The following is a 12,763-nucleotide window of genomic DNA, read 5'->3' as shown; positions in this document are numbered from 1 at the left end:
TTTACTGGGCACACTTACGAGCATGGGTGGGTCACCAGCATGAGTGGGGGGCCCCCCATACAGCTCCGCTGGAAAGTTACCGCCCAGCATGGATAATGGCTTCCCCACAGCTACACAGGAGGACTCAGTTCAGTCAACCTTCCCCAGCCCACACACCTTAACACCTCCCAAGACTAATTAGGGCAAAACTGCATATGAATGGCTGGGAGGAAAAACAAGGGTCTCAGGTAAGAGTCCAGTGACTGTCCCCATCTCACCCCCTTCCATGAGGGAATGCAAACAAGGACCCAAACCCGATTAGGATGGACTCTTTGGGCCAGGCAGAGCTGACTGGAGAAGGTGGCAGATTTTTCGGAGAGGTCTTTGTTATATAACAACACCCCAAAGGAAAATCAAACAACGCAGAGAAAGGATAAAAAAGAAACCAAGAAGAGAAAGGTCTTCTTGTGGGAACCTCTAACGTCCCCAAAGGACTTTATCTCCCACAGAATTTCCGGAAAGGGAAAGAGGGTCTTCATGGAAGCCAGGGTGCTTCCCTCTGCAAAGGAGAATGGGAAATGTAGCTATCGGTTTTGTGTTTGGTTGGTTGGTGTTTGCTTCTTCTTGTTTTCATTGATTTTTAAGTTCAGATCGAGGGCCAAGGATATAGCTCGGTTGGTAGTGATTGCCCGGTATGTACAAAGCCTGGATTCAGTCCCCAGTGCCACATACATCAGCCATGGTGGTGCACACCTGTAATCCCAGTTGCAATCGAGAGGTGGAGACGGGGATCCCGAGTCCAGGGTTGATGTCAGCTACATGATGGGTTTGAGGCTAGCCTGAACTACATGGGACCCTGTAAAACAAACTCTAAGGAAGGGGGCACCCCCCACACACACACACACGCACGCACACACACACACACACACGCACGCACGCACGCACGCACGCACGCACGCACACACACTTGTGTGGAGTCAGTATATCTCATCGATTCTCAGACATGAGTTTTGTTCCCACATTTCCTGTCTCCACAGTTTGGATGCCGCTGACAGCTGGTAAAACTTGGTTGGTGGGCTGTTTTGCGATATGCCTGGGATTGTCTGGAAGCTCGTACAACTTCCTTGGGGGACTGAGGGAATCCATACTGAGTCATAAGGAGGAAGGCTAGTATCAGTGACTTCAAAGAAACTGTCAACAGTAACAGAAGCCAACAGTAAAGCTCTGTCTGTGAGTGATGGCCATACAGTGCTCTTTTGGAGGGTTGGCGGTTGGGATGCTCAGTAGGGACGTGAACTGGAGATCCTCCTGCCTCAGCTTACTGAATGATTTACATGTGTTGACATCCTAGTCCATGATTTTAGAAGGAAAGGGTTTTGTTTTTAGAATATCTTTCATTAGTTGACAGTTTCACGCCTGTAGATGATGTATACGGACCCTCAACCCCCCTTCTACTCCCAGGCTCCCCCTCTTCAGATCCTCTTCTTCTTTGTTGATAACCCGCTGAGTCCAGTCAGTGCTCCCTGCTGGGATGTTGATTGGTCTTACTGTCTGGATCCAGGGCCGGGAATAATAGCCGCAGGGAGTTAATGGGCACAATGGCCCCGTCTCAGGCAGAAGCCAGTATTTCACAGCTTTCTTCCCATCCTCTGGCTCTTACGTCCTTTCTGCCTCCTCTTCCATAATGTTCTCCTCTCTGACGCTGAGAGAGGGTGTTGATACAGATGTCCCATTTAGGGCTGAGCACTGAACAGTCATCTGTCCAATTATGAGTCCCTGTATTAAGTGCTGTTTACTGTGCCTCATGGTTTTTGGGTTCTGTTGTTGTTTTGCTTTTGGAGGGAGGTCTTATTTAGCCCATGGTGCCCTTTAACTGAATTCATTATGTAGCCAAAGCTAGGCCTGGACTTCTATACGTCCATCTCTCAAGTGCTGGGATCACAGGCGTGTGCCATCATGTCTGCGTCGCTTCTCTCCTTTCCCTTTTTCTCGTTCTTTTTTTCTTTGCTGAGATATAGGGTCTCACTCTGTAGCCCAGGCTAGGCTGAACCCAGTGAGCCCCACGCCTCAGCTTCCTAAATGCTGGGATTGTGAGCCACCACACTTGGCTCCCCCGATGCTCTTGATGGCCCAAAGCACAGCCCAGTTTGCAAAACCAGCAACATGCACAAAGTGCATTGGACAGGGATTGGGAAGAGCGGGGCACTGATCTCAGTTTGGGCCCTCTGGAAGAGCTGCAAACACCCTTAACCACTGAGCTCTCTCTGTAGCCCATACATGGTATCTTTTAATATGAACAAGATGCTGGACCAGGCAAGTCTCTCAGTGGATGGAGTGCTTGCTTAGCTGGCACTACACCCTGGTTCCATCTCCAACTCTGTATAAACTGAACGTGGTGGTGCACATCCGTAATCCCAGCACTCAGGATTTGGAGGCCTGAGGATCAGAAGTTCAAAGTCATCCTTAGCTACACAATAGAGTTCAAGGACAGTTTAAGTTCAGGCTGAGCTAAGTGAGAATTCTCAGTGGGGGGTGGGGAGAGAAGATGCACATTTAATAAGAATGTCTTTATAGCTCTCTTTCTCTCCCACTCACTTTCTATTTTCATGACAAGCTGTTTTTGTATCCAGGCTAGCTCTGAACTTGACATCCTCCTGCCTCTGTCTCCTGAGATCATGATTACAGTGTTTTCGCATGTTGGCTCAAACATAGTGGCATAGCTTACCACTGAGGGCATCTTGCAGTCACGGGGATATGCTGTGCAAGCATGAACAGGTAGAGAGAATCCTGTTACCGGACTTTCCTCATTGTTCAGACAAACAATCTGGCAAAGCTATCAGAGGAACAAATGAAGACAGAAGAGGAGAGGAAAGAAGGAAGGAAGGAAGGAAGGAAGGAAGGAAGGAAGGAAGGAAGGAAGGGAGGAAGGGAGGAAGGGTTTCTGTTGGCTCACGGTTTGAGATGACACAGTCCACCATGATGGATAAGTCATGATGGCAGAAGCTTGAGATATCTGGTCACATTGTGCCCATCGGGAAGTCAGAGAAGGACAAATCCTGGTGCTCAGCTCACTTTCACCAAGGCTCCAGTCCATGGAGTAGTGCCACCTACAGCTAGGTTATATCTACCCATCTCAGTTAAACCAATCTAGAAAACTCCCTCTGTCTTACATATCCTGTCAAGTTCCAGATCCTGTCAAGCTCACAAGTAATATTAACCATCATATCAAGTGCTCACTATAATACTTTTGAACAACACATTAAAGAATTGGACCCTTGAACTTACAGATACATGATGCTGGGAGCCAGAACCCTGCATGGGTGTAGGTGTTTTGTTCTAAGATCCAAAGTCACAGTGGACAGGGCAGGGGCTATCCAATGGGCCAAGATTAATTTCCAAAACTCCCAAGGAACAGAAGAGAAGTGTGTTTCCCTGGGAGCCCCAGGGTCTTGCAGAACCCCAGGGTCCTCAGCTGATCTGTGGCTCAAAACATCCATTAAGAGCATTTGCTGGGGGCTAGAGAGATGGCTCAGCGGTTAAGAGCACTGGCTGCTTTTCCAGAGAAATCCGGGTTCAATTCTCAGCACCCACATGACAGCTCTAAACTATCTCTAACTCCAGTTCCAGGGGATCTGACACCTTCATACCAACACACATAAAATAAAGTTAAACAATTAATTTTTTTTTTTTTTTTAAAAGAGCATTTGCTGGTCTTGTAGTGGACTTGAGTTCCTTTCCCAGCACCCACATGAATTAGCTCACAACCACATAACTGTAGCTCCAGGGAGATGTTACCCTGCATAGATGACTTTCTTTTCCACTGCCGGTCCCAAATAACGACACGGAGACTTCTTATTAATTAAGAAAGCTTGGCCTTTAGCTTAGGCTTGTCTCAACTAGCTCTTACAACTTAAATTAACCCATTTATATTCATCTATATTCTGTCACGTGGTGTTACCTCATCTCTCCATGCTGCTCATGATGCTTCCGCTGCCTATGGCTAGCAACTGCCTTCTTCCCAGAGTTCTCTCTCTGCCCGGAAGTCCCGCCTATACTTCCTGCCTAGCTCCTGGCCATTCAGCTTTTTATTACACCAGTCACAGCAATACATTTTCACACAGTGTACAAATATTCCACAACAGCCCTCTTCTGGCCTCTGTGGGCACCTGCACTCACATGCCATACCCACACACAGGCATACAAACAGACACATAATTAAAAATAAAACTGTCACTGGGACGCGATTTGGCTTGGTCTTTGACTGGGGACTCTCCATGGCCAAATATCTTCCAGCTTCTTTCTAGTTTTCTAATTCTCAGCTGGGAGCAGCAGACAGGGCCTCGCTTCTCCACGCAGACTTCAGGGGCTCAGTTCCTGGCTGCACTGCCCCCAAGCCTTACAGGTTTGGCCAAGCTGCTGAGCCTCAGAGCTTGGGGCTTCTGTCAGTGAGGTGGGACAGTGATGCCCTCAGGTATGTGAAGACCTGCAAGGGAAGCTCATGCTTTCTGTCCCTTCTCCTGTGACCCAGAGAGGGGTGACTACTGACTCCTCAGACTTCCCTGCCACTGCTCCCGGTCCCTGAGGGAAAGGTGCTGCATGTGGCCTCTCTCAGAGGCTGGCACTTGCAATAAGGACATTTGCAGAAGGAGGTGTGAAGCTAGCAAGAGCTTCCTTGGCCCCAGAGGGAAGGCACTGCGCCGCCGAAGGGCAAGTGGCCAGCTCCACCCAGGGCTAGTCTCTGGGTCTGCTCAAGAGGGCACAGCAGCCCTGTGAGCTTGAGGAGTTCCGGGGCCGAGGATACAGCTCGGCTGGTAGAGTACCAATCTTGTATGCTTGAGGCCTGGATTTAATCCCCACTCTATAAACCTGAGTGGTGGCAGTTGTCTGTGATCCCAGTGGGAGGTAGAGGCAGGAACATCAGAAGTTCAAGATGACCATTGGCTATGTAAGAATTCAAGGCAAGCCTAGGCTACATGAGACCCTTTTTCCAAAAATAATGATCTCTTATCTACTTGGTATATGTATGAGTTATTAACAGGTTATGGTATAGTTTTGTGGGGTTTTTTTTTTTTGGTTTTGTTCTGTCTTGTTTTTGTCAGGCTGGGGATGGTCTCAGGGCCTTATGCATTCTAAGCTCACACTATCCAATCGAACTATATCTTAGCCTGTTTCCTCATGCACATGTATCTTTGTAGTTAGTGTGTACTTCACACTCCCAGCATGCAAGTGGTCAGTGGCCCTTTGTGGCCAGTGGGTACCAGGGTAAGTGTTTTTGACTATTGATTTCTAAAACTTGCTGAAGGGATACCTTTCCTGTCATTTAAATTTTTGTTCTTTTTGAGGTAGTATCTCATGTATCCCAGGCTGGCCTCGAACTCTCTGAGGGTGACCTTGGACTTCTGATCCTCCTGCCTTCACCTCCAGAGTGCTGGGATAGCCATGCATCACTGTGACTGGTTTTATGGAGTTCTGAGGATTGAATCCAGGGCTTTGTGCATGCTGGGCAAGTACCCTACCAACTGTGTAAGTGTAACACAGTAAGTCCCTTTTTTTGTGCACAAATAAGTTCCTTACACTTATTTGTGGCTTCTATTTTATTACAATCTATTATTTGTTGTGTGTGTGTACACAAGTGTCTATGTGTGCTGGTATTACTCATGGCATGGCGTACAATGTGGCAGCCAGAGGTAAGTTGCATAAGTCAGTTTTCTCCTTCTACCCTGTGGGTCCAGGGATGGAACTCAGATGGTCCGGCTTGGCAGCAAGCACCTTTATCTTCTGAGCCAAGCACCTTCATCTTCTGAGCCATCTCACCTGCCCTTACTTTGGGTTTCTGTTCCGTGCGACAGAAAATAATTGTAACCAGCTCCTGAGGAGCCACAGTGGTGATAACTGCTGAAGGAACTGGACAAGGCATTCGAGGCGCCCAGCCAAGAGGAGCTTCTGGCCGAGTTCGCTCTACGTCACACGCGCACCTTCACCCCCAGGTACGTGACAGCTCCAAGAGGCTGCAGCATCTTTGCCGTAAGTGATGACTCCAAGTTCAGAGAGCATGGCAGGTGCCGGCATGCCCAGCTGACGTGTCTCCTCCAGGACAGGGTACTTGACACCCTGCTGCCCTCTGGTCTCCGGAGTCCCCAAGGCTGGGAGGCCTTGTGGCTTGACTGGAACCCCTGCTCACTCCTCCCGGACTCCCTCACAGCTGCTGGCCCTGGAGTGCCTGGCACCTCCATACAAATGCTTACTCTCTCTTCCTCCCGTCAAATCCCAGCCCCTCCCCAGGCCGCATGAACCCCTATTCACCCATTCAAATCATATTCTTAGAGTGAGGGTGATGTCCATGGAAAACCGGGAGCCCTTGTGGAACTGTTACGTGGGTGACTCCTGGGACGCTGCAGGAATGGAGAGCTTCTTTTTGCTCCTGAAGGACCCTGGGGTTGATTCTCGGGGCAGACACACATGCTGATCATAACAAGCTTTTTCCTGTACCAGGTGAAGGATGGCACTCTGGGCATGAGGACAGACAGGGACTGTGGTTATCAAAGAGCAGGACCATGGCCCAAGAGTCAGCAGGGACCTGGGTGCACAGACTAGACCCAAGTCCCAGCTGTGGTGTCCACTTCCTGAGCCTCAGACTCTTTGTAAGATGGGAGAATGTGTCAAGAAGATTCCGGCCACTGGGCTGGTGAGATGGCTCAGTGGTTAGGGTGCCTGCCTCCAAGCCTGACAACCTGGGCTAGATCCCTGGAACCCACATGCTGGAGGGAGAGATTTGACACTAGGCAAGTTGTCTTCTGACAGTCACTCGAGGGCTGTGTCATGCACCCTCCTGCAAATAATTTAATTATTAAAAAATGTGTTTTGAGACAGGGTTTCTCTGTGTAGCCTTGGCTGTCCTGGAACTCGCTCTGTAGACCAGGCTGGCCTTGAACTCACAGAGATCCGCCTGCCCCTGCCTCTCAAATGCTGGGATTAAAGGCGTGTACCACCACCGCCTGGTCAAATAAATTAATTTTTAAAAAGCAATAAAAAGTCAATATTCCAGGTCATATGCAAATCACAGACATTTACAAAGCAGAGACGGGGAAGGTGGTCCATCTGCATATCTCTTCTCTCTACAGCACACTAATTGTGTCCCCAAAGACTGAAGAGTCAAAAGCTCAGAAATTCATCATTATCCTCCCAGCAGGAATCAAAAGGCTGCCTCTGCCCTCCTGAGAGAAGTTTTGTGGTCACCTGGTACACACTTGGACAACAGGCTCTACATTTCCTTCCCCCTCCCCTCGAGCGGGTTACAGCCCAGAAGGGAAGCCTCACTCTTCCCAGGTTTAGGTTCTCAGGACCAGTGTTCATTCAGCAAGCCTCCTTAGTTTGCTGTTTGGAGGGTTCCAGCAATCTTTGTGTTGGCTGGAGCACTGAGGGGCTGGGATGCCTGAAGGCAGGTGAGGGCCCCTCTCCGATGGAACATTTGCTGTTGTTTCAGACCTGGGGCTGAGGGAGAAGCTTCCAAGTACCCTGGGGATCTGCCTGGGCCTACTCCAGCATTACTTCCATGAAAAGCCTTCAGGAGCCCAGGGAAGGGGAGAGAACCAATAGAGACGCATGGTACTACCAACCAGGGGTAAATTAACCCCACCTGGTCCAAGCCCTTGGCACGTGTTTGTCTTTGTGGATTCCCTTTCTCCAGTTATTAGCACGTGATGCGTGCTCACATGGAGGTCTTCATTCATCGCTACCACCGTCCATTGCTGCCATGCTATTACCTTTACCGCCACCCACCCACACCCTGGAAACCTCCGAAGCCCTGCTGTCACCCCCACCCCCACCCCCCACGTTCCCATAATGGTTTTTACTTCTGGGTTTTTTGGTTTGTTTTTTTCGAGACAGGGTTTCTCTGTGTAGCGCTGGCTATCCTGGAACTCGCTCTGTAAACCAGGCTGGCCTCGAACTCAGAGATCTGCCTGCCTCTGTGTCCTGAGTGCTGGGATTAGGCTGGCTAGTTTTTACTTCTTCAGTGACACTGGCCAGTGTCAGCTGGCTGCTCACCCACTGGCCTTGCTAGAAAGACAGGAACCTCTGGAAGGGCTGGCTTCTTGGCACTTCCTAGGGTGCTCTCCACCTGAACACATGCACCTGTCACAGTCCCTAATGGGGAGCTCAGTGGTCAGGATGTTCATTACAGAATTCTTTAGTATTAATATCTGGGAGAGTGGGAAGGACAGACAAAGGTGACCGCTTCTTCCAGTTTCTCCATGGGACCTCTGGGGCTAAAATGGCCTCTGCATTGTCACACATCCAAAGAAATGGGTGTGATAGCCTCAGGAATGTTGACCCCCACCCCACCCCACCCCCCGGAAACATGTGACTTCCAGGAGCATCCAGTGCAGCAGAGGTGGTCCCTGGAGAGGCCAACAGGGAGTGACTGACACAGTGGCGCCTCACAGAGCAGTGGTGACCTGCAGCTGGAGAGAGAGCGGGGCCAGCAAGGAACGGAGGACTTGTGTATCTATGCCGTCTCAGGCTGTGAAGGGCTCGGGTCGCCAAAGACTCACTCAGTTACTTCCCATAAGCAGAATGTAGCCTGACTGCCCCAAGGCATGGTCTGTGGGTCCAGCTCCAGGGGTTGTACAACTTTCTGCCTGCCCGTGTCCACTGTTCACACTCAGCCAGACTCACCTTTCCAAAAGCAGATTATAAACAACATCAAAACCTTAAAGGGCCAGAAAGATGCTAAATGTGCTTGCTGCCTATCCTGAGGCCCATAGTGAAAGGTGGCACATGGGTAAGGGTGCTTGCTGCCTGTCCTGAAGACCTTAGTTCAATCCTCAGACCCGCATAGTAGAAAAAGAAATGACTCCTGCAAGCGGTCCTCTGAACTTCACACATGCCAAGGTACAATGCCGCGCACCCCCCCCCCCAACAGAGGTGTAGGGTAGGGACGGAGAGAGAGAATTGTAAACTAAAAAACAACCCTAAGGGAAGGAAGTGGGGGAGGCAGTGGAGAGAGACCCCAGCTTCCTGTGTTTCTGTTGCCCTGGACACTTCACCCCATTTCCTAAGCTCTTCTGTAGGTCACAGGAGCCCGGCTTGTCAAAGCACAGGGTTGTCACAAGCCTTGTGTTTCTGTAACTACTTTCTCTTCAGATGCTTGCTAGGCTCAACTAAGGACAAACTCTGGGCTCTGTGTAACACGCCCAGGTGTCTATTTTATTTTACGGAAAGGTCTCCTGCATTTCCGTAACTTACAGTGTAGCAGATAATGACCTTGAACTTGTGATCTTTCTGCCTCCACCGGTGCTGGGATAACTGGTCTGTTCTACCGCACCTGGGCTTAGAACCTAGGGCTTTGTGTATGTTAGGAGAGCAGTGAACTGCATAAAGACAAGAAAAAGCTACAGGGGAGAAAAAAGGCCATAGCATCAGTGTTCAGTGCAATGAAATACAAAAGCAACTTTAAGGCGACCCAGAGTGCCGAGGTGCTCCTTCCACTGACAACTGCCCCGTGGCTCTGGGGATCTGCCCCTGGGCTCAGCGTCGGGGCTGAGAGGCGAGCAGGCCGCAGCAGCGAGGGTGGCCGCGTCCCCAGGGTCAGCGGCCAGGAGCTAGCTCCCGGAAAGGCACAGGACAGCTCAGCCAGGTGCGGCCAGCGCCGCCCTCCCGCCGCGCTAGCCGTGGGGGGCGGGCCTGCAGTGACCACGCCCCAGAGTGCCACGCCCACCTGAGGCCCATAAAAGGCGCCGCCCGCCGGCTGCTCGGGTTCGAGTGCTGCTTTGGGGTGGACTGCTGACGGCCAGCGACGCGGCGGCCAGCTCGGTGCCACGCCCCAGCCGGTGCTGCGGGAGCCCCAGCCATGCTGTTCTGGCACACGCAGCCCGAACACTACAACCAGCACAACTCTGGCAGCTACCTGCGGTAAGACCGGGCAGCACCTGCCTGCGATCCGGGTCAGGGCGCCGGCGGATCAGTGCGGCCTCCAGGGTGGGGACCCTCCCCCGGGAGACCCCCGGGGGTCTGATCGGGGAGGCGGCGCGCTGATGCCCGCGGGGCGACTCTCCGAGGTCTCCCTGTTGTCGCTCGCAGCGTCCCCGGCCGGGTCCCGCAGCTTTCTCTCTTCCCTTCTCCAGTTGGAGAAATAAACTTGCCACATCCATCACGAGCTCGTGTGTCCCGGGAAGCCAGGCCCCGCTCTTTGCTCTTCGCGGCCCGTAGGCCCACAGGTGGGTGGCGGGAGCCGGTCTGCGCTGCAGCCTTGCCGGCCGAGGCTCCAGGGGGCTGGCCGTCCCTGCCCGGGTGAGCTTGGTGTGGCCCCCAAGGCCCCGGCTTCACCGAAATCTCTTCTGCGGGGATTTCTTTGCGTACTTCAAGCGAAGAGGGTCCCGCGGGTTTTGCAAAGTTCTCTGAACTCCCTGTTTTAGGAAGTAGACCCCCCCCCTACCCCCACCCCTTTTCCTTCGATGACTGTGGGATTCTTTTTCCACTGTGGTGCAGCTGACTGGAGGGCTAATAGGCAGGCATTTCATTTTCTGAACTCGCCAGAACCAGCTTCAACCTGTCTTTATTTCCATCCTAGTCACAGTTTATTATATGTGCCTTACTTAACCCAAACGGTGTTGGACGTGGGCTCGCTCAGGAAAAAGTGAACTGGCAAGCAGAAGTCAGTCCCAACTACAGAACCTTAAGTGCGTCTTTGGACCCCCAAATCTCCCCGCTTGGATTTTCTGTTATTTATTTGTACTTTCCAGCTTCTGATTCATTTATGTCCAGAATTTATGCCTCTGGGAAGGCACCCTCTTCTTAGCAAGCCAAGGACTGACCAGATTTCACTGGTGTATCTTCAGTTGTTGTTTGTTTGTTTGTTGAACTCAAGTCACAGAAAGTGCCAATCAGCCCAGGGTCTAGACTGCAGATCCCGGTGTGTTGAGAGTTATGCAAAGCCCACTGTTAAAATGCTACAGAGTAAGTACATGTTAACTGTGTAACACTATAGGGTTGCTTGTAGTTTCCTTTGAATTGTAGTGAGTGGCCATTAGGTATCTCATCCTATTTTAAAAATGAATTTGAAGGTGACCTTGAGCTGAAGGAAGCGTATTTGAAAGCTAGATGCATAAGACATCATCCTGTTAGGGGACGGTTTTGTGAGAGGAGAGGTGTGGTTTTTGCATCTGTGCCTGCGATGGAAGTTTGTGAGCCAGCCCAGATACTTTTAGGCTCTGGACTTTGCAGGGGAGAAGGAAGGAACATTGGGGCTGAGAGCCGCTACAAAGCCAGGCTGGCTCCTTTGAGGAAGCAGTGGGTGAAGACAGCCCGTACTCCCCTCTTGGAAGCTGTTTTATTATTATTATTATTATTATTATTATTATTATTATTGTGTATTTCTACTTTCCAATAGACCCAGTGAGGAAGTTTTTCTTTGTTTTGCTTTCCTTTTAAAAAAATGTTTTAAATTTAATTTTATTTTCCACAGTGCTGGGATGAACCCTGGGACATACACTTCTTCCGTTTTGACAACTTCCGGCCCTCCTTTTTATCATGATTATTTTTGTTCTGCTAGAAGTTCTGCAAGCCATCTGACTTCACCGAATAGTGAATGGCCTTCCAGTCCCTCCCTCTCCTTTCCGTTTGATGTTCTGGTGACTTTTATTCCTTGGCAAATAAGGACACCAGGCCAGAGAAACAAGTTAGTGTTGAGTGACGGTTCTTAACAACCCCCCTCGTTTTTTTAATTTAAAAGTAACAGTGCATGGATTATTAACTTAACATGGTCTGGGCAAACATGAGAATATGCAGTTCTTAGGTGAGCAGGATGGCTTGCTCCTTCCCGAGCTCCTTGATAACTGCCCAGCCCGGAGAAGGGGCAGGAAGGTTTGCTTCTGGTGAAGGTGCAGCTGGCCAGCCCCCCTCTCGCTCTCTGGGCAGCAGACAGGAATAGCAGAAGAGCCCATGCTGGGAAGGTTTCCCAGGTGTGCCCAAAGGCAGGTTTTCTGAGAATTTGTTAGACACCGTCGGGGTGTGTGCTGGGTTGTATTTTGTGAACACTCATTTATGATGGTGTACAGGGAACACATCGTACTGGTGATTATGCCGTGAAGTGGGGTCAGCTGATCTGATTCATGGCCCAGACCCATGGAGGGAGGAGGGTCATCAAGATAGGGCGGGACACCTTTTGGTAGCTGTTTCTGTGGCAACATAGTTTAGAATCTTTAAGCCTTGCCTGCCTGCAGGTCATTCTGATCCTCAGGGATTTCAGTGTTCCTTGCAAGGACATTATATGAAGTCCTGGCAGCTCAGCAGACTGAGGTGAGACAGTTCATTGAGTCTGGGAGTTCAAGGCCAGCCTGGGCAACATACTGATACCCTCCTGAAAAACTCTAGAAACCAATTCCTCTGCCACAGGGTGTTAGGAGGCTGATGTGTACATGTATGTGATGTTGTGTGTACATGTATGTACATGTGTGTAGGGGCCATAGGACTGCCTTTCAGTATTGTTTTTGTTTTTTGAGACAGGGTCTCAACTATGTAACTCTAGCTGTCCTGTAACTCTCTGTAGATCAGGTTGGCCTCAAACTCACAAAGACCCACCTGCCTCTCCCTCCCAAGTGATGCGATTAAAGGCGTGCGCCACTATGGCTGGCCAGTCTTTAGTAATGTTCCTCGGGTACCATTCATTCTGTTTTTTGAGGCTGGGTCGCCTGAGAAGTAGGCTAAGGTGGCTGGCCAGTGAGCCTCGGGGGTCACCCTGTTCCGTCTCCCCAGCACTGGGATCTCTAGTGTGTGCCGCTACACT

The 12,763-nt window shown here is 50.6% G+C and overlaps 1 protein-coding gene across 1 annotated transcript in view; it reads left to right on the top strand.

Moving 5' to 3' along the window:
* Positions 1-9,759: 9,759 nt before the first annotated feature.
* Positions 9,760-12,763, top strand: part of Tfcp2l1 (transcription factor CP2 like 1) — a 55,874-nt gene continuing 52,870 nt past the window's right edge. The window contains exon 1 of the mRNA XM_059280356.1: positions 9,760-9,891. Coding sequence (XP_059136339.1) covers positions 9,830-9,891 — 62 coding nt within the window. The 5' untranslated portion in view covers positions 9,760-9,829. The remainder of the gene's footprint in view (positions 9,892-12,763) is intronic.

The sequence above is a fragment of the Peromyscus eremicus genome, chromosome 15, assembly GCF_949786415.1.
Source record: "Peromyscus eremicus chromosome 15, PerEre_H2_v1, whole genome shotgun sequence".
NCBI classification, from domain to species: Eukaryota; Metazoa; Chordata; class Mammalia; order Rodentia; family Cricetidae; genus Peromyscus; species Peromyscus eremicus.
This window is presented reverse-complemented; position numbering and strand designations above follow the sequence as displayed.